The following is a 19,147-nucleotide window of genomic DNA, read 5'->3' on the forward strand; positions in this document are numbered from 1 at the left end:
TTCATGATCATATACTTGAGCAAGAGCAAAATGTCAGCAAAGTGTCTCTACTTGTACTCGAGTACAGTATATAAGTATTTCCTCCTTATCTCAACTACCTCAGGTGACAGTGGCGCCACCGTGTGGGTCCAATGTATTATAGGGCAAAGGGATTACGAGCAGTAATTTCAGGAGTATTCCACAGAGGATTAAATCAAATTCGCTTCTTCCTACTCCTTTTGGACACGTGGAGCTGGGAATTGAACTATGTGATGTATTCAACTGTATCTTGTATGGATTTTTCAAAATTCAAGCATTATTACCATGACCTCTAATGATGAGGTTTATCTCAACTACCTCAGGTGACAATGGCGCCACCGTGTGCTTCCAGTGTATTATTACACGTCAAAGGGATTACAAGAGGGATTACAAGGTGTAATCTTGTGGGTTTGAAGGTCCAAGATGAGGTCTTGTCTCCTGAACATTTGCAGGCTGCTTTGCGTGTGCTTGGCTTTACCCTTTCGCCTCCTGAAGGCGTTGGGTTTGCGCGCGACGTACAAGCGCTGCTTCCCGCGGCTCGCCTATACCATGACGTTTAAGTACAACGCCAAAATGCACAGCAAGAAGAAAGAGCTCTTTCGGAACGTGTGCACGTTCGCCGACAGCCACGGAACCCTTCGCTTGCTGGAGATTGGTTGTGGCGGCGGCGCCAACTTCCAGTTCTACCCGTACGGATGCACCGTGCTCTGCGCCGACCCCAACCCGCACTATGAGACGTTCCTGCAGAGGAGCATGCGCGCCAACAAGCACCTGACCTACGAGGCCTTTCTGGTGGTGCCCGCAGAGGACATGAAGGAGGTGCAGGACGAGTCTGTGGACGTGGTGGTGTGCACGTTGGTGCTGTGTTCTGTCCGGGACGTGAAGATGGTTCTGCAGGAGGTTCGACGAGTGCTGAAAACAGTGAGTGTGGTGCTGCTGCATTCAGGTGCTGCAGTAAATGGGAAACGTCACATTAGAGGTCTTTTGGTAATGACACAAGTGTGAGTACCAGCGGCACCAAGGGTCACATACCGAAATGCATAGACAGGCGCGGACTTAGAGGGGGTTTAGAGGGGGTGCCCCGTTTAGAGGCACTCACGATTTTTTTTGCCTGATTCTGATGTATGTCCATAGGGACATGCATCTGAATTATGGGCGCGTGGTGGACGCATATGCCAGAATGCAACCGAGACGCATGCTATTCCTGAACCCACTGTCAGGCTGATAATTTACATTGGACATTGAACGTGTGCTGTACATGGCTATTCAGGTGGAGGTGCAAAATAAAGGTTCTGGCATCATGACTATAGGGAAAACTGTTGTCTATTCTCAATGAAAATTAACCAGAAAAGCGATCCCCAGTGACATAAAATTATACTCAAATCCTCGGAATTTACAGCTGCTTCAAATTGGAAAATATTTCAGGAAATTGAGCTAAAATGGGTTTCTCCTAGTACCGGTAATTTTATAAATAGAATGTTTTGGCTTAAACAATATATTCCAAGGATAAAAATAGCAACAAACTCTTGAAATTAAGGACATAAAATTGGCCTCAGATATCACCAGATTGCAGGAAATGAAGTCTAATTTTTAAAATTTTTCCTGGGGGAGGGCCCCTAGACCCCCCTCGGCCACATCCCCCCTTTTCAAAAAAGCAAGACCCGTCCCTATAGATCCTACGATCCTTTGTTTTCTCATAGATTTACTTTTTTTTAAGTTATTAAAAAAAAAGTCATATCTACACAGTAATTCCTCGTTTAGGGCGGTTTATTGGTTACACGCCCACTATAAATGAATTTTCACAAAGTAGCATTCCTAAATTAGAAATAAAACATTTCTAGCATAGAAAACCTGTTTATGACTTCTAAATACGGTTTGTAACATGATTAGAGCCCTTTAGAAACGTCATAACAGCCCTATAGTCACCGTTACAGTCCTATAGAAGACATAATGAGAGAGAAGGCATAAGAAGACATTTAAGACATAAATAAGACTGTTGCTGTAAATGTGTTCTGGTGCTGGGGGAGCTGATTGGGGGAGGGGACAGGAAGTGACATCAGGGGTTAAGAGTTGAGTTTTAGCTAGGTGAGAGTTACAGCCACAAGAGTATCCTGTCCGCAGGGGTGTGAAAAGGGTTTGCCCCCTTCCTCATTTCATATTTATGTTTCCTACCATCAAACTAATTTAAATATTAGTCAATCACAACACAACACAAAATGCACCATTTTTTAAAAGGCAACCCTTCAGTAGCGGCCATTTTAGGCGATATTGACTGATCTTTCAAGTGTTCTATGGTTATATAAACATGGTATCTACCAAAAGAACGATCTAGACTCCAGTCTTTCGTCACAAAAAAGTGTTTGTACCTTTTTCTGTTCTTTAGTAAATCAGCAGTAGAACACAGGTAAGCTTCAGGAAAATATCAGTTCCCAACTAAAATAGGGAGGAAAAAAAAAAAAGATACATTTCAAGCATAACTTTCACTTTGACACAAATATTTTTTTGCTTTTGTGACAGCTCAAATATCTAAACAACATCTTGCTTGCTGCTGTAACAAGTGAATTTCCCTGCTGTGGGATAAATAAAGTACAATACAACTATACCAACATAAACAACACAAAAAGGCTTGTTTAACATCAAAATAATTTATTTACAAATAAAACACAAGTAACTATTTACAGTTTTTACATTTGGAACTGAACTATGTGTGCCTGCGTGTGCATGCCTTAAAATGTCGTAACAATGCGTAACCTTCTGCACGCAACACTCAAGCTCTTCCACTTCCTCCCTGCTGTCCAGTGTTTTTACATGTAAAAGATCCCTGCCGAGCTCTTAGCAAATGCACTTCTGCCACTTTGTGGCCGTTTTTATGGCTTAAAACTGCTTGAAAATTTATAGTCTGCACCTCTTTGTGCCTCTGGTGTAAAAAAGCGTAAAATATAAATACGTCTTTGGGATCGGGCGTTTGGGTTTATAAAACCGTATAAACGCGTCTTTGGTATTGAATGAGTTAAAGACAGCTTTGTGTTCTTATAGTATGAATTGTTCAGTTCTTTCTCTTTACATTGTGCCTTTTTGCTCTACTTTCCCCATTTTTTGCTGTTTTTAAAAATTGTATTTGTACATGTGATGCTGCAGGCCAATAAAAAATGAGCTGAGCCACATTATGCGTCCTAATCCTAGAAAAGGTTCCATCACAATGACAGGGCAGGTAGGGTTACACCATGTGTATTTTTAAATGCTAGCTCTCCCACTGTCAGACTTAAGTGATGAACTACAGGAATACTTGCACTACCTCCAGACTTGCAGACTTGTCTGACGCGCTGCATTCAAAAACAACATATGCACAAGGTTATGCCTTCCAAGAAAAGCATGTGATGAAATGATCATGCATACCTACCAGGTAGGCAGCTTAGCTGGAGAGAAGCAACACAAGCACAAAACTGTGAAGATAAACTGCTATGCATCCATCCGCTGTGTTTCCATTAGCGTGATTTCATTTTGTGCATCCCAGGGTGGAGCTTTCTTCTTTCTGGAACATGTGATGTCAAGCACCTCAGCCTGGACACACTTCCTCCAGCACACACTTGAGCCTTTGTGGTTCTACATTGGAGACGGATGCACGGTTACCAGAGCCACATGGAAAGATGTGGAGTCTGCTGGCTTTTCTCAAGTCCACATTCAACACCTCGAGGCTCCGGTGACTGCAGTGATGCGGCCTCATATTATGGGATACTGCATCAAATGATGACAGGGAAACGGTATCACAGATAGACAAACATATCGAGTGAAAATATATATTATTTACTCACAGAATCAGCAATACTTCATACATCGCTCCACATCTCCGCACCTTCCAAGATTCTGCCCCCCATTGTCTAAGTAATGACTGAGAAATGGTCACGTTTACCCTTAAAAACCTAAGCCAATATATATCCTTTTGTACAAAAATAAGGAATGAAAATTTCCTTATTGGGGACAAGGGAAACTGCTGCAGAAGTAATTAATAAGTCAAATTGTGTAAATTGTGTAAATGTTATTCAGAGACCTAAAAAACAAAACAAGGCAGTAACATTTACTTCAAAACACAAGCAAGAAATAAAACAAAAACAGGAAAGGACATTTAGAAATTGAGACTAAAAAAAGCTCACAATTCCAAACCTCCCAGTTTAAAAATATACACAACTATAAATGTTATAGCATTAGTAAATACAAAACAAATCGGTGGAAAAATGTCCTTTTTGTTGTTGTTGGGATATATAAAAGGTATATATCTGATTGTTATATCAAGCAGAGTAAAAAGATGGAGGATCTCAACCTGAAGTGTTCCCAGAACCCTGATCATATCCACCGAGCTGACACAGCTCGTCTCTGCGCTTCCAGCACGTTATCCCGTTTTCACGCAATAAAGTTCCTTTAAGGTTTTCAGCTCCTCGATCAGGGTTTTGTTTTGGTTCTCGAGCACGGCCACTCGATTCTCAAGGCATTTGACGTATTCCTTTTTCTTCCGTCGACACTCGCGGGCTGCTTCCCTGTGATGAAGCAGGAGGACAGTGGTCAGTCCAGCAATAAAGATAAAAAAAAAGAAAGCCAGTGCGGTGGAACATTCAAATGTAATGTGAGCGTTATATCCCGCCTCTTCCTGCTCTCAGACCTGCCAACCATAGACAAAAGAAATATATATTTACAAAGTTAGTTTTTAAAGTAAAAACAAATGTGGTACAGATTAGATTCTTTTTCTATATTGTGCCTTTTGCAATGTGCCACTGCTTTTCCAGCAACACAGCTTTTTGATTTGGTTCAGAAGCTTTTTATTCAACAACACAACATCAACTTATTGACTTAGGAGTTGGTGTTGGTTGAGGATGGTTCCTGGCCTTCTTTCTGGAATGGATTTGGGTGGTTATTCTACTGGGACTTGTTGATGTTGTGAATTGTGGTGTTGGTGAATTTAACTCGCTGTCAACGTTATTGTGAGTACACTTCTCTTTCTCACAGAAGCTTAGCACTATTGTTGGCATTAAGAAGATCAGGACCAGTGGAATAATACCTTTTAAATGCAGCTTGCATTGACAGACAAGGGATGCACATGCTGATGCACATGCTGAGCAGTGGTGATTGGAATTGCCGTTTCTCAATTCCACTCCACTGCTAACACTTGCTAGGAGTCAGGTAGAAAAGAGATCACTCTGATTCGCAGAGAGGTTGTCATTCCACCTACGTGCAGGTTGCCATGGCAATGCCAAAATATGTGCCAAGTACAAAAAAAGGAGTACATGTTGGCAGGTCTGTGGTTTGTGTATTGCAGCTATGCGTGCTTTGTTGTCAGTAAATGATAGTGGTTTGGCAAAGTGTAGCTACTAACGTTAGCTATCACTTAGTGTACAACCGAATATGACTGCAAAGTGTTGATGGACTCTCTGAGACTGCTGTGTGCGGACGTCCTACAAACATCTCTACGTGAATACCAGACAGCCCAGAGTGACCAATCATCTTATTTGACAATTTACACCAATTTTTATGACGTTTAAGTCCTAATTGTGAAAAACTACTGGCAACATAAACTAGCTGGTGGTGTTCTTATGTTTTTTTGGTTAAAAAAAATAAGTCATCTTGAGCCCTTTAAGTCGACGTTGACACACACAGTCGACCGCTGTTGTCGACACCAAACTAGGGGTGCTCCGATCAAGGTTTATGCTGGCCCCTGGCAAACAGGTCATTATTAAAAATATAAACTTTTGGGTGGATAGGCTTTTTTTTTTCCCTTTATTTTTGTACTATTTGCAACAAAGCTGAATTGAACCTGATGCATGTTTTTGAGTAATACCAATTCATGGGAAATATATTGTTCATTCATTTATTTTGGAGTTCAAGATAACAAAATGAACAGAATCAAATAATCCAAATAAAAACCTGTATGAAGCAGAAGTGTGTGTTGCTTAAGTTAGAAGAGAATCAACTGAGTGTACAACTTTTAACACTATTAAATACTGTCAACTATTTGTCTTTTCTTTCTGACTATTTTACACTATTTTATTTGCCAAGCACATCTCCACCAAAACCGTCTTGATGCTATTTTATGCTCATTTGTCATTATATAAAAGCTATCAATTCTGAATTGAACAGTTATAATAAAAAACTACTAAGAGTCGAAGCAAATATTCTTTGGCCCTTTGGTGAGCTACTGCAGGGGTCTCAAACTTGCAGCCCACAACTTGATATCAAAGAGTAGTGGCATTGGTGCCCACGACCTCCGGGCAAGTTCAGTGTTACTTGCAGGGCCAAGAAAACACCAATTGTGAACTAAGAGTGGTGTTATCGCATGGAGACTGAACACTACCTGCAATCAAAATGACAGCACAACACATAACAGGTAAGTAAACACACACAGGACAACTACTACTACTGTGGGGAATAGTAAACAACTATATTAACTCTAAACACATCACTTTTTACAAACCAAGTACCACAATGCATGCTGGGAGCCAGTTCCACCCCCATTTAGGGGTGACAAAACATCTTTACCTACAACTATCACGATATTAAACCCTACAATGGATTATCCATACGCTCTTGCCTTTTATCGTTTTTTACATCATTATTAAAACATAGCCGTTATAAACTTCTAGCCCCGTTCCTTCTCAGTGAGCCCAGTCACCATTTTAAACGTCAACTAGGACGAGCTCCTCGCAAGAACCCAAGAAATTGGGTGGAAACCACAGAAGAAGAAATTAAAGAAAAAGAAAAAAAAAACTATGCAGATGAAGGAAAAGGCTTCTTGAGACGTCATCTGTACTTCTGTGTAGAAGGTGTCGGACGTTTCGCTCCTCATCCGAAGAGCTTCGTCAGCAAACTAATAAGTGCTGGTAGCATAGGCCTTAAATACAGTAAGAGTGGGCGGAATTGGTGTGCCAACACCCTCCTCCTATTGGTTCGTTACACTAAGCCTGGGCGGAGCAGTGGTATAATCCTATCCTGTTATTCACACCTACGATAAAAGGGAAGTGTCGCTCCCTGAATTGGGTATGAACGACTCTGATACTGGCTTGTTAGCATCTATTGTTCTGGCTCGGCCCTGCCTTCACCTCATTTGCAAGACTAAGAGCTGTGGGTTTTGGTCTCAGTAACCTGCTGAACACAGGGTCCAAATTAAACCTCAAACCACCATTCCGATTCAATGGAATGCTGAACACAGGGTCCAAATTAAACCTCAAACCACCATTCCGATTCAATGGAATGGTGGTTTGAGGTTTAATTTGGACCCTGTGTTCAGCAGGTTACTGAGACCAAAACCCACAGCTCTTAGTCTTGCAAATGAGGTGAAGGCAGGGCCGAGCCAGAACAATAGATGCTAACAAGCCAGTATCAGAGTCGTTCATACCCAATTCAGGGAGCGACACTTCCCTTTTATCGTAGGTGTGAATAACAGGATAGGATTATACCACTGCTCCGCCCAGGCTTAGTGTAACGAACCAATAGGAGGAGGGTGTTGGCACACCAATTCCGCCCACTCTTACTGTATTTAAGGCCTATGCTACCAGCACTTATTAGTTTGCTGACGAAGCTCTTCGGATGAGGAGCGAAACGTCCGACACCTTCTACACAGAAGTACAGATGACGTCTCAAGAAGCCTTTTCCTCGATGGACAACTCCTGTACGACTGAGAGCCTACACAGACGTATGCAGATGAAGTTAAATCGAAAGATCCGGTACATTAAAAAATCTCAAGTATGGACTCACTTTGGCTTTTATAGCGTGGACGAGACAACGCTGGCTTGCAGTATGGAAGAAGTGTCTGACAAAAACAGGACACGGGCGCCATGACAGACAGCAACAGCAACCTTGTCCGTCACCACGCTCACAGAGAAAACTGCCCAGTAAGAAAAATGTCTATTTTTGTATTCAAATGCCAAATGTATTATTTGATCAAGAAACGTGAGTTTAGTTTATGTTGTTTATTGTCAAAATTGTGGCGCTGCTCAATGTTATCGGAGCATGGCCTTCCATTCCAACACAGCAACTAACAAAATGCATCCATTTGAAAACATGTTTTTAGATTGTTAGATTTGTGCATGTACAAAAGCTTTATTGTTAGATGGTAGTATAAAATATCACAAGAACAGGAATCTAAATAAAAAATAAGCACAAACACAGGAAAACCATGTCAACAAACTGCCATAGGAAAAAAAAAAATCCTTTGTTATCCACCATACTCCCTAGGTCTCTGGCCAAAGTCACAGAAATGTGCAAGCAATAGCTAGTTTCAGTTTCCATGAGGTCGACGTCAACGAGCCAGTCCGAGGGTGGTCTACATAAACGCTTTCGACTGCACAAACAGCATGCTTTGGCATCTATTTACCTGTTTTTTGCCAGCCTGATTTCCCTCTTCATTGTCGGATCATCGGGCTTGCTCTGAGAAAGGCCCAAAGACGAGGCCATCACCAGAGCTTGAGGCAGCGAGCCTGATGTTGGTGCTGTGCGGATTTGGTACGTTTGTACTTCTCCTCCTGCACCTTGGAAAAATGGAAATGTGTCTTGTGTCACAGGATAAAGAATGCTGCCAGATGTTTTACACGGTGGACAAATAAACCATTTCCTCACCCTGCACAACCACCTGGTTACTAGGTACCAATATCTGCTGGCCGTCAGGGGTCTGAGCATACTGGAGGATGGTTGTGCCCTGCTGGCCTCCAGTCGGGTTGGCCATGGCTACCTGCAGTTCCTGAATCCCATCAGGTCCTGGGTTTGTCAGCTGGATGGTTCCATTCGGAGTAACGGTAACTACAATACACACAGATCAGGAAAAGGTTTTCATACAGTCCAGTTATCTTCTGTACATGCAGGAGAGGTACACACTGTACTGGCCAGTGGTGGTCTGGTAAATAGGTGCAGGTATAGTCACACCCGTCACTCCTGAGGTGGTGGAGCTGTCCTTCCCCTCAGTGTGTGATATTCCCTCAGATGAAAGCTCATTGAGGATTTTTCTGAAGAGGAATCAAGAAAGACGACGACAACGATGATGTCCTCTATCTCATGTTGTACATGTGAGCTTTTTGCTTTTCTTACCTGTATGATGGTCGTCTGGCCAGTAGCTCTCTGGTTTTCTGCGGTGTAGCTCCACTGTCTGAAGAATCATGTGAATCGTCGCTATCTGAACCCTTGACCAGAAAAATGACGACTGTCGTCAGCTGAGGAATCATATAGGGAAGGGGTTCTCAACCCACCATCATCGTGCAATGACAAGCCACGACGCACACTGTGGACATTTTTTAACGTAAACTTGTCAGATATCTACAGCGCCTGACAAAAGTCTTGTCACTTATTCAAGCTGTAGCAACAATAAACAAGAACTTGACTTGTAGTTTGCAGAAATAGCTTATATGAAAGGCAAAAGCCACTAGATTATGCATATTATAACAAAATAAAGTCTTGTATCATTCATTGAGTTTTATCATTTAATTAGGATAGAAAGGTCAGATTGTGCTTGGACAAATGTCTTCAGCAAGGACTCCAATAACTTGATACAATCATCTGGAATCTGGAATGGCAAAGAAAGCATCTTGCACCACTCCAAGACTTAATGGAGATTCTTTGGTTTCATCTTCCAGGCCTCCTACTTCATCTAACCCCAAACATGCTCAATCATGTTCATGTCTGGTGTTTGGGTGGGCCAATCCTGGATCATGTACACCAGGGGTCTCAAACTCAATTTCACTGGGGGCCTGCGGAGGTAGAGTATGGGTGAGGCTGGGCCGCATCAAGTATTGGGAGTAGGGCTGGGAATTTCAGGGTACCTCACGATACGATACAATTCACAATACATCCATGTGATAACACCACTGTTAGTTCAGTTTTGGTGTTTACTTGCCCCTGGAAGTATGCAAGTAACACTCAGCTTGCCTGGATGTTGCAGGCTGCAGTTACACTACTCTTGATGTCCAGTCTCGTGCCGTAAGATACGATTTGGTGGGCCGCAAATGGCCTGCGGGCCGCGAGTTCGAGACCCCGATCTAGACCTTCTTCACTATCAGGAACTTTGATGTGGAGGCTGAAGTATGAGAAGGAGCACCATCTTGAAGAAAATTAGAGTTTTTTAAAATTTATCGTGTGGTTAATCAATTAATTGATTATCGTGACAGGCCCATCATATGATTCAACACCCCTTTTATATCAGGGGTGTTGAATCATAGCATTTAAACATGGACCTGGATGACAAGCCAAACAAGATGAAGCCAGTCCACTTGCGCTGATTCAAGGACCACAATTTCTTCTGAACACCACCCCTCCCTCTGCCTGGGACAATACACCCAATTGGCCATCATACTGTACCTGGTAGTCGTCATTCCCCACACATCACGACATGAACTTTGTTCTCTAGCAGATACTAGCTATCTAGCTGGATGTCCTTCCCATCCCACTCAAGCTTGGCCAAGTCGCCCATTAACACGGCACGCACCTCATGACGGCATAGCAAGCCAATAGCACAGGTGAGAAATGCGTTCAGGGACATGGGGTCATTACAGAATTTTTTTTGCAAAGACCCCACGACCCACTGAAACCGGCTCCGACCCACCACTGGAGAATCACTGATAGACTATTTTAAAAAGTGTACAAGTATAGGCCTCACGTTTCAGCGAGCATGTTTATGAGGGAATATTCTCAAAGGACAGTAAATTTGGATATACGATACAGTAGTCAAGTGTACAGCCTGTATAATGGTATAAATGTACTATCCAGTGAAAATGAGTGCGCACACAGCCATTGTTGTCTAAATACAGTGGTATGAAAAAGTATCTGAACCTTTTGGAATTTCTCACATTTCTGTGACGGAAGATCAATGTGATCTGATCTTTGTCAAAATCACACAGATGAAAAAACAGTGTCTGCTTTAACTAAAACCACCCAAACATTTATAGGTTTCCATATTTTAATGAGGATAGCATGCAAACAATGACAGAAGGGGGAGGAATAAGTAACTGAACCCTCTGCCTCAGGAGACTTAAAGAGCAATTGAAACCAATTTTTACCAAACAATTCAAGTCAGGTGTGTGCCCAATCACTGATGAGTGGCTTAAAGCTGCCTTGCCCACTATAAAACACACAGAATTGGTAAGAATTGTCTTGATGCGAAGCATTGTCTGATGTGCACCATGGTTCGCTCAAAAGAGCTGTCTGACCTGCGATCAAGAATTGTTGATTTGTATAAAGCTGGGAAAGGATACAAAACCATCTCTAAAAGTCTGGATGTTCATCAATCGACAGTCAGAGAAGTTGTCTACAAATGGAGAGTTTGGCACTGTTGCTTCTCTCCCAAGGAGTGGCCATCCACCAAAGATGACGCCAAGAGTTCAGCGCAGAATACTCAGAGAGGTAAAAAAGAACCCTAGAGTGTCTGCTAAAGACTTACAGAAGTCACTGGCACAGTCCAATATCTCTGTGCACACATCAACTATATGTAAAACAATGGCCAAGAATGGTGTTCATGGGAGGACTCCACGGAGGAAGCCACTGCTGTCTAAAAAAAACATTGTTGCTCGTTTAATGTTCGCAAAAAGGCACTTGGACACTCCACAGACATTTTGGCAAAATATTTTGTGGATTGATGAAACCAAAGTTGAATTGTTTGGGAGGAACACACAATGTCATGTGTGGAGGAAAAATGGAACAGCTCACTAACATCAACACCTCATCCCCACCGTGAAGCATGGTGGAGGGTGCATCATGGTTTGGGGCTGTTTTGCTGCCTCAGGGCCTGGACAGCTTGCAATCATTAATGGAAAAATGAATTCAAAAGTTCATCAGGATGTTTTACAGGAAAACCTGAGGGCGTCTGTCAGATAGTTTAAGCTAAAAAAAGGATGCATGCTGAAACAAGACAATGATCCTAAACACAGAAGTAAATCAACTTCAGAATGGTTTCAGAAGAACAAAATACACGTTCTGGAGTGGCCAAGTCAAAATCCAGACTTGAACCCCATTGAGATGCTGTGGCATGACCTCAAGACAGCGATTCATGCCAGACATCCCATGAATCTAACTGAACTACAGCAGTTTTGTAGAGAAGAATGGGCCAAGGTTAGTCCTGATCGATGTGCCAGACTGATCTGCAGCTACAGGAAGCGGCTGGTTGAAGTTATTGCTGCCAAAGGGGGGGCCACAAAATATTAAATGTGATGGTTCAGTTACTTATTCCTCCTCCTTCTGTCTTTGTTTGCATGCTATCCTCATCAAAATATGAAAACCTATAAATGTTTGGGTGCTTTTAGTTAAAGCAGACACTTTTTTGATCTGTGTGATTTTGACAAAGATCAGATCACATTTGATGGTGATTTTATGAAGAAATGTGAGAAATTCCAAAAGGTTCAGATACTTTTTCATACCACTGTAGCTGGCAACACAAGTTTCACCTACAGCAAACATGTTGCTGATCAACACGTTTGTGGGTTATTTTCAAGTCTTTGCTTTCCAATATTAGTTTGTGAAAAGTCATGTGGAGGAGTGATAGCAATATATGACTGATTGATTGGCTTAAACAACACATACATCACATACATACATCAACGTCTGACCTGTGAAGTCTGCGCCTGTGGGGGCTGAATGACTGATGACTGAGGAGACTGGATCACTCCTTGAACCTGTAACTGGCCCCCTGGCAGCTGGACGACGGTCACAGGAGAACCACCAAGTGACATCTAAAAAAAAAAAAAAAACACGTTTGCCTTGAAAACTGGAGGGAGGACCCGTCTATGATACCATCACAACATCCCATCAGAAACGGCCATCACCAAAGAACCCTTAACCCAATCTGACTGTGACAGATATACTGTAGCTTCAAACTCTCAAATGACATACTTTATATTTACAAGTTCTTTAACATACACACACAACAGATATCGATCATATACATACACAAGACAGATATTGATCATATACATACACACACACACAACAGATATCATATACATACACAACACAGATATTGATCATATACATACACACACAACAGATATCGATCATATACATACACACACAACAGATATCGATTATATACATACACGCACAACAGATATCAAGATTCAGATTCAAGATTAAAGAGTTTTATTGTCATATGCATAGTAAAACAGGCAGTTATACTATGCAATGAAATTCTTATTCTGTTCATTCTCCCAACAAAAGAAAGAACACAAGAAAAAGAATAAGAACAAACATATATACCAATAAATTAAGCAACAACAACAGAAGAGACATTAATACAGAAAAATAATACAAATAAATGAATAAATAAAGTGCTATGAGTGTGTGCCTATGTTGCGTGTGGTGTGTGTGAGTGCTTCGTTGAGAAGCCTGATGGACTGTGGGTAAAAGCTGTTTGCCAGCCTTGTGGTCCTGGACTTCAAACTCCTGTAGCGTCTGCCTGACGGTAGGAGTGTGAATAATGAGTGTTGTGGATGTGTGCTGTCCTTGATGAGGTTGTGTGTTCTGCGTAGGACTCGATGTGGAACTAGACAACAGGTATATTTTTCCATCTACCGTCCGGTTTATTGATGACCCACCGCAATAACTTGGATTATTTGGTTCCACGCATTCGGCTGTTTTTTTCTAAGTGCTTGGCTAACTGGCGCCTCCTATGAGTGGTAAGCCCATTGGAAGGAGGGGGACCCACTATGACTCTTTGGGACATGCCCAGCCGGGCCTCGTGGGTGCAGACCGGGGGGGGGGTTGGTTTAATTAATTTTCCAAAGTGGTCCTTTCACCTTTACGGTGACACCATCTTGGTTGTGACATCACGACCAGAACACGTCCCAGGAAGCAGATTCAAACACATTAAGCCATGAAGTCACAGCGAAGCCAAGAAAGTGATATTCACAACAACACAATAATAACAATCACTCATGTTGTGTTGTGGTAACACATACACAAAAACTGGCAACAAGTATGTTTTTGGACTGTCAGTGAAACTGAAACTGCAAAATAAAAGACCAGTGATATTTAGCCCTGGAATGAAAGCCCATACTATTATTGCAAGATTCTAAGAATAGATCTAGTCATAACATATGGATTTGCTTACTGAAAGTGACAGATGGACTGTAGGGTAGGCTGGAAAGACGAGTGACAGCGATTCATGTTTTGCTAACAATTCATGTCGAGAATACTTACGGGTCACACTGGCAACCCGGTAAAAAACAAGTACCGCCATGAACACACATGAAGAAAGTGACATTCACAACAAAATAGCATTGACTAATATTGTGCTGTCATGAGTATGATATATTCTACTAGCAGTGATAGCAACAACTAATATGAAAGGATAATTGATATATTAGCATGCTATAAACACACATCAAATGAATATAGTGATTTTTTACCACTATACTTCTGCATGCTAACTGTTGTACTACGATTACATTGGAGTACAGCATACAATGATCGTCTTTGAAGTGTCGCACACTATCACATACAGTCCACGTCGCATCAGGAGGTATTTACAAGCAGAAAAGCACCAATGCATGTTGCCATGGTGACCCAAACCAAATGGAGATATCAAAGACCCACTTTTCCTTGATTCGACGTGGGCAGGGAGAGTATCATAAGAATGATTCTAAGATGGAAGTTGGCAGACATCTTTGGAAGGAGCCATGACAAGCTGAGAGGTCTCCCTTTTCGCGGCTGCTGCCTGAAATTGTCCTAGCTTAAATAAACCACTAATGTTATAACATAGTGGTGTGAAAACGTGTTTGCCCCCTTCCTAATTTCTTATTTTATTGCACGTGTCACACTTAAATGTGTTAGATTATCAGACAAATTGAAATATCACTCAACGACAACACAACTGAACACAAAATGCAGTTTTTAAATTAAATTATGCATTGAGATCTGTTAGTGTGGAAAAGGTTATAAAGCCATAAGGTTATAACCCATAATGTTATAAAGCTATTTCTAAAAAAAACTTTGGGACTCCAGCCATCCACAGTGAGAGCCATTATCCACAAATGGCCAAAACATGGAACAGTGCTGAACCTCCTTCCCAGGAGTGGCCGGCCAACCAAAATGATCCCAAGAGCGCAGCCACGACTCACCTGAAAGGTCACAAAAGACCCCACAACAACATCCAAAGAACTGCAGGAGTCACTTGCCTCAGTTAAAGTCAGTGTTCATGACTCCACCATCAGAAAGACACTTTTCTGTACTCATCCTCCTGTCCATTCCTGATCCATCCCACGATGGCTGTGTCGTCCACGTTCTTCTGTACATTGCAGAGCTCAGAGTTGTACTGAAAGTTGGACGTGTACAGAGTAAACAGAACAAGAGAGAGCACAGTTCCCTGCAGTGTTCCTGTGCTGCTAGTCACAATGTCAGACCTACAGTTCCCCAGTCGCCATGGCAGAGTTCCAAGACCAAAACCACTGCTGAACAAAAACAACATTAAGGCTTGTCTCAATTTTGCCAGAAAACACCTTGATGATCCCCAAGACCTTTGGGAAAATACTCAAAAGTTGAACTTTTTGGAAGGTGTCTGTCCCATTACATCTGGCATTTCATAAAAAGAACATCATACCAACCGTAAAATATGGGGGTGGTAGTGTGATGGTCTGCTTCAGGACCCGGAAGACTTGCTGTGATAAATGGAAGCATGAATTGTGCTGATCTGTCGGTGACCTCAATCTGAAAGCAACTTGGGTTCTGCAGCAGGACAATGATCCAAAACACACCAGCAGGTCCACCTCTGAATGGCTGAAGACTTTGGAGTGGCCTAGTCCAAGTCCTGACCTGAATCCTATTGAGATGCTGTGGCATGACATTAATGAATGACAACAATTCTGCTAAATTCCTCGACAGCGCTGGAAGAGACTCATTGCAAGTTATGGCAAACGCTTGATTGCAGTTGTTGCTACTAAGGTGGGCCCAACCAGTTAGGGGGCAATCACTTTTCCACACAGGGCCATGTAGCTTTGGATGTTTTTCTCTCCCTTAATAATAAAAAGTTTAATTTAAAAAGTGCATCAAGTGTTCAGTTGTGTTGTCATTGACTAATATTTACATTTGTTTGATGGTCTGAAACATTTAAGTGTGACAAACATACAAAACAATAAGACATCACAAACACTTTTTCACACCACTGTATATAATAAATCATGACAATGACGATGATGATAATGGACTTCGCATTTGTGACATGTATTTTCTCACAGGCTGTCAAACGGTTGCAGCATTTCTTGAAACACTTGGCTTTTCAACTGTATTAAAGAGCAGCATTTCTTTTGCCATGACATTCTGTGAAAGCACACTCTTTAGCGCTGTTATTTACTCTGCCGATCAAACGTCATACTGAGTATTGACTGCCGGGACGAAAGCTCTGCATCTCCATGCATCGTTTCTTCCCAAATGGGAACGCTGTGTCGGGTGGATGTTTGAAGCGGGTTTGTTCGTTTTGTTGCTACCACGTTTGAATAAATTGGGCATACTGGCTGGTTGGTGTTGATGGTCACCTTGCACATTATTAATATTCTGACACAGGGGTGGTGGCATTTGGCTTTGCAAGCATCTTTTTCCCTCCTAATTTCTACCACGTTACCTTGCATTGCTTCTCACGAAGCTCCACTCTTTTGCTGTGTGTGCATGCTAGTGGCCCAGTCTCCCCCCTCAGAGGCAAAGTGATTGTGTGACTGACAAGAGGTCTCACTCCGTTCATTGTTGTTCTGTTGAACAGAGATGTTCTATGAAGTGTGTAGGTGCTGAACCAATGAACCCTCCTCCTGCCTGTTTGGACGCAAGAGACAAGGAAAACAGAACGCAAGCACATGGCAATACATGAAGGCCAGCAAACGTATTCATTATCACGAGACAGTTTTTTTCTTTGTCATGTTTTAACATTGTCTGGTCCGTCCTCTAGGCCCTGTTTGTCTTGGGTGGCACTACTAGGGTCATAAATGCGCCTGGCAACTTAGCGCCTAGGATCACTGAGACTCCACCACAATAAGATGGCAGTTCAAGGAAGAGCCCGAAAAAAGTTTCCTCTGGATGGTGGCTGGTCTTTCCTTTAAGGATAGGGAGGCCTCGGGAAGAACAAGGACATGTTGGACAGACTAGGTCTCTCAACTGGCCTGGGAACGCCAAAGTAGCCAAGAAGAAGAAAGTAAACCCCCTCTCACACACACGGGAAAAGATTTGGATGAAAGATTTCAAAATAAAACTGCAAGTGTGATGTGATGGTGGTGCTGCAGGAAAGGAAAGGTGATATCATCACCAAAACCAATAGTGTTCATAATCATTCATGTTGTCACTTCAAGATTTGTATGGAAACTTTCTTAAATAAATTCATGCAAATGTCAGACTTTGGCCTGATGGTGGCGCTAGAAGACAGGTCAGGGTTTCATATCAAGGGCTTATTATAAAAATAAACTCAAGTATTTGACACAAAAACTTGGTCAACAATTTTGTGTAAATCATTTTGTGGAGGCAAACATTTTGGAAGGGTCACATGTGAGTAATAAATAGGAGGGTTCATTGGAAAGGCTTAATAACGAAACCGAGGTATCACTGTAGAGAACAGCCAATTATCGATCCCATGCAGCACTGGCATGCTTACTTAGATCGATCTGCCCACCTCTTATAAATGCCACAATTATTTTATTCGGTTTGAAACACAGCACTTCCGCTTTATCCACAGCCGAAATATTAAAGCCAGTTTTGAGGAACTTCCTCTTTAGACCGTTGTAGTTTTTGCCGCTTTTATGTCCAACTGTACCCGCACATTAGTAGGCCCCATACGCCGTAAACCCACTTTTAAAAGCAACCCCTTCCGCCCTATTCTAACTTTACCATTTCAAACTGTGGGCGACTCCATTCAAAACAAAACAAAAAGTTTGGATTGAGCGAAGACGTTGTAACTGAGCGTCGAGTTTGTTTAGTTAACGTGCTAAAAAAAAAAAGTGTACTCTTTGAAGGGCTCAAGTCAACAGTTAGATCCGCTTCCCGCCGCTGTGCTTCACAGGACGGACGAACTTGTATGAGTCTCTGGTGAGCAAATGTATGCAACTCTGTTACTGGCACTCTGCTCACCGCGTCAAGAGACGTCAGCAACACGGGGGAGCAGTCCAGCTAAGTAAACTCATATGTGAGGCGGCAGAGAAGAGTTAACCAGAAGCCAACAGCCGCCATTACCACCACAGCGGAGCGAACGGCGGTGACGTACCACCGACCAGGACAAACTTACCTTTCACAGGCCGCGTAGCTGCTCCCGATCCCGGCGTGGATGTTGTCGAAATTGTCGTACTTTGTATTTTCCACACAACAAATATTTGGGGGAAAGTTACTGCGCTGGTGTGGTTAAAAATGTTTTTGAATAAAATCGACAGACACAGTTGCCAGATACAGTAGCTTGTATCCAGGCCAAAATTGCTCCCAAATAATATCGAAGATCGATAAATGTCCCACAGAAAAAAACTGACGTCATGAATTTGGGCTTCGTACGGCAGAGTCTCTGTGACAAAGTACGTCACAGAGCATGGAGCACGTCACCACGCCTTCCGCCCGCCTACTTTTCTTCTTCTGTGCAGCCCAACAGCCATACAACTACAATACTGCCCCCTCTGGATGGAGTCTGCCAATACAATCACATACTGTAGGTATGCAACATCTCAGAATATCTTATTCCAGTAATTCATTTTTTTTACTTCAGTGGTAAGTAAGTGGTAAGTTGCATAGCAGAACTACCTGTTTTACTGTGCAATATGACAATAAAAACTCTTGAATCTCTTGAATCTTGAAGTAGCAAACGGTTCTTCTTTTTGTCGCAATCAACGAGTATCATTTTATATTGATAAAGAGTAGTAGCAATAAGTCAGGGGTGTTCAAAGTGTGGGCCAAAGGCCATTCGCAGCCCACGGTTCATTTTTCATTTGCCCATGGTACATTGCAAAAATTGTAAAAATAAAATTAAAACAACAAAAAAGTGACATTTGAGCAAAAAGGCACAATGTTCACTAATCCCTTGTTTATGGTGCTTAATTGGTTCTAGACATGACCGTGTAAAGTAAATTTCTGCAAAGTAGGATTCTTTATTTCTAAATGAAATATTTTCATAGTTGGAGCATAGAAAACTTGTTTACCACCTTCTAAATGCAGCTTT

General features: G+C 42.1%; 2 protein-coding genes across 9 annotated transcripts; one reads left to right on the plus strand and one right to left on the minus strand.

Moving 5' to 3' along the window:
- Window positions 1-385: 385 nt before the first annotated feature.
- On the plus strand, window positions 386-6,142 carry LOC129186439 (putative methyltransferase-like protein 7A). The gene is made up of 2 exons (XM_054784721.1): window positions 386-939; window positions 3,533-6,142. Exons 1-2 carry the CDS (start codon window positions 442-444, stop codon window positions 3,764-3,766), a joined length of 732 nt encoding a protein of 243 aa, XP_054640696.1. The 5' UTR covers window positions 386-441; the 3' UTR covers window positions 3,767-6,142.
- atf1 (activating transcription factor 1) lies at window positions 2,639-18,556 on the minus strand. 8 transcript variants are annotated; one of them, XR_008572238.1, is made up of 8 exons: window positions 16,592-18,551; window positions 12,588-12,710; window positions 9,085-9,176; window positions 8,875-9,002; window positions 8,620-8,799; window positions 8,378-8,531; window positions 3,831-4,550; window positions 2,642-3,753 (listed from the first exon to the last, which is right to left on the minus strand). XR_008572238.1 is itself a non-coding variant. In XM_054784717.1 (7 exons), exons 1-7 carry the CDS (start codon window positions 16,817-16,819, stop codon window positions 4,406-4,408), a joined length of 1,002 nt encoding a protein of 333 aa, XP_054640692.1. In that variant the 5' UTR covers window positions 16,820-18,556; the 3' UTR covers window positions 2,639-4,405. The 8 variants fall into 8 exon arrangements, 6 of the variants coding, with proteins under 6 accessions (XP_054640692.1, XP_054640693.1, XP_054640690.1 ...); XR_008572239.1 differs by having other exon boundaries at window positions 2,642-3,341; window positions 3,419-4,550; XM_054784717.1 differs by having other exon boundaries at window positions 2,639-4,550; window positions 8,923-9,002; window positions 16,592-18,556.
- Window positions 18,557-19,147: the final 591 nt, after the last annotated feature.

Source organism: Dunckerocampus dactyliophorus, chromosome 8, assembly GCF_027744805.1.
Source record: "Dunckerocampus dactyliophorus isolate RoL2022-P2 chromosome 8, RoL_Ddac_1.1, whole genome shotgun sequence".
Lineage (NCBI taxonomy): Eukaryota > Metazoa > Chordata > Actinopteri > Syngnathiformes > Syngnathidae > Dunckerocampus > Dunckerocampus dactyliophorus.

Coding starts and splice junctions, on each gene's coding strand:
- LOC129186439 (XM_054784721.1), top strand. CDS start 442: ATGAGGTCTTGTCTCCTGAACATTTGCAGGCTGCTTTGCGTGTGCTTG. Junction 940..3,532: donor TTCGACGAGTGCTGAAAACA/GTGAGTGTGGTG, acceptor TGTGCATCCCAG/GGTGGAGCTTTCTTCTTTCT.
- atf1 (XM_054784715.1), bottom strand. CDS start 16,819: ATGTGCTTGCGTTCTGTTTTCCTTGTCTCTTGCGTCCAAACAGGCAGG. Junction 12,711..16,591: donor TTCGTGAGAAGCAATGCAAG/GTAACGTGGTAG, acceptor TTTTTTTTTTAG/ATGTCACTTGGTGGTTCTCC. Junction 9,177..12,587: donor CACAGGCGCAGACTTCACAG/GTCAGACGTTGA, acceptor TTTCTGGTCAAG/GGTTCAGATAGCGACGATTC.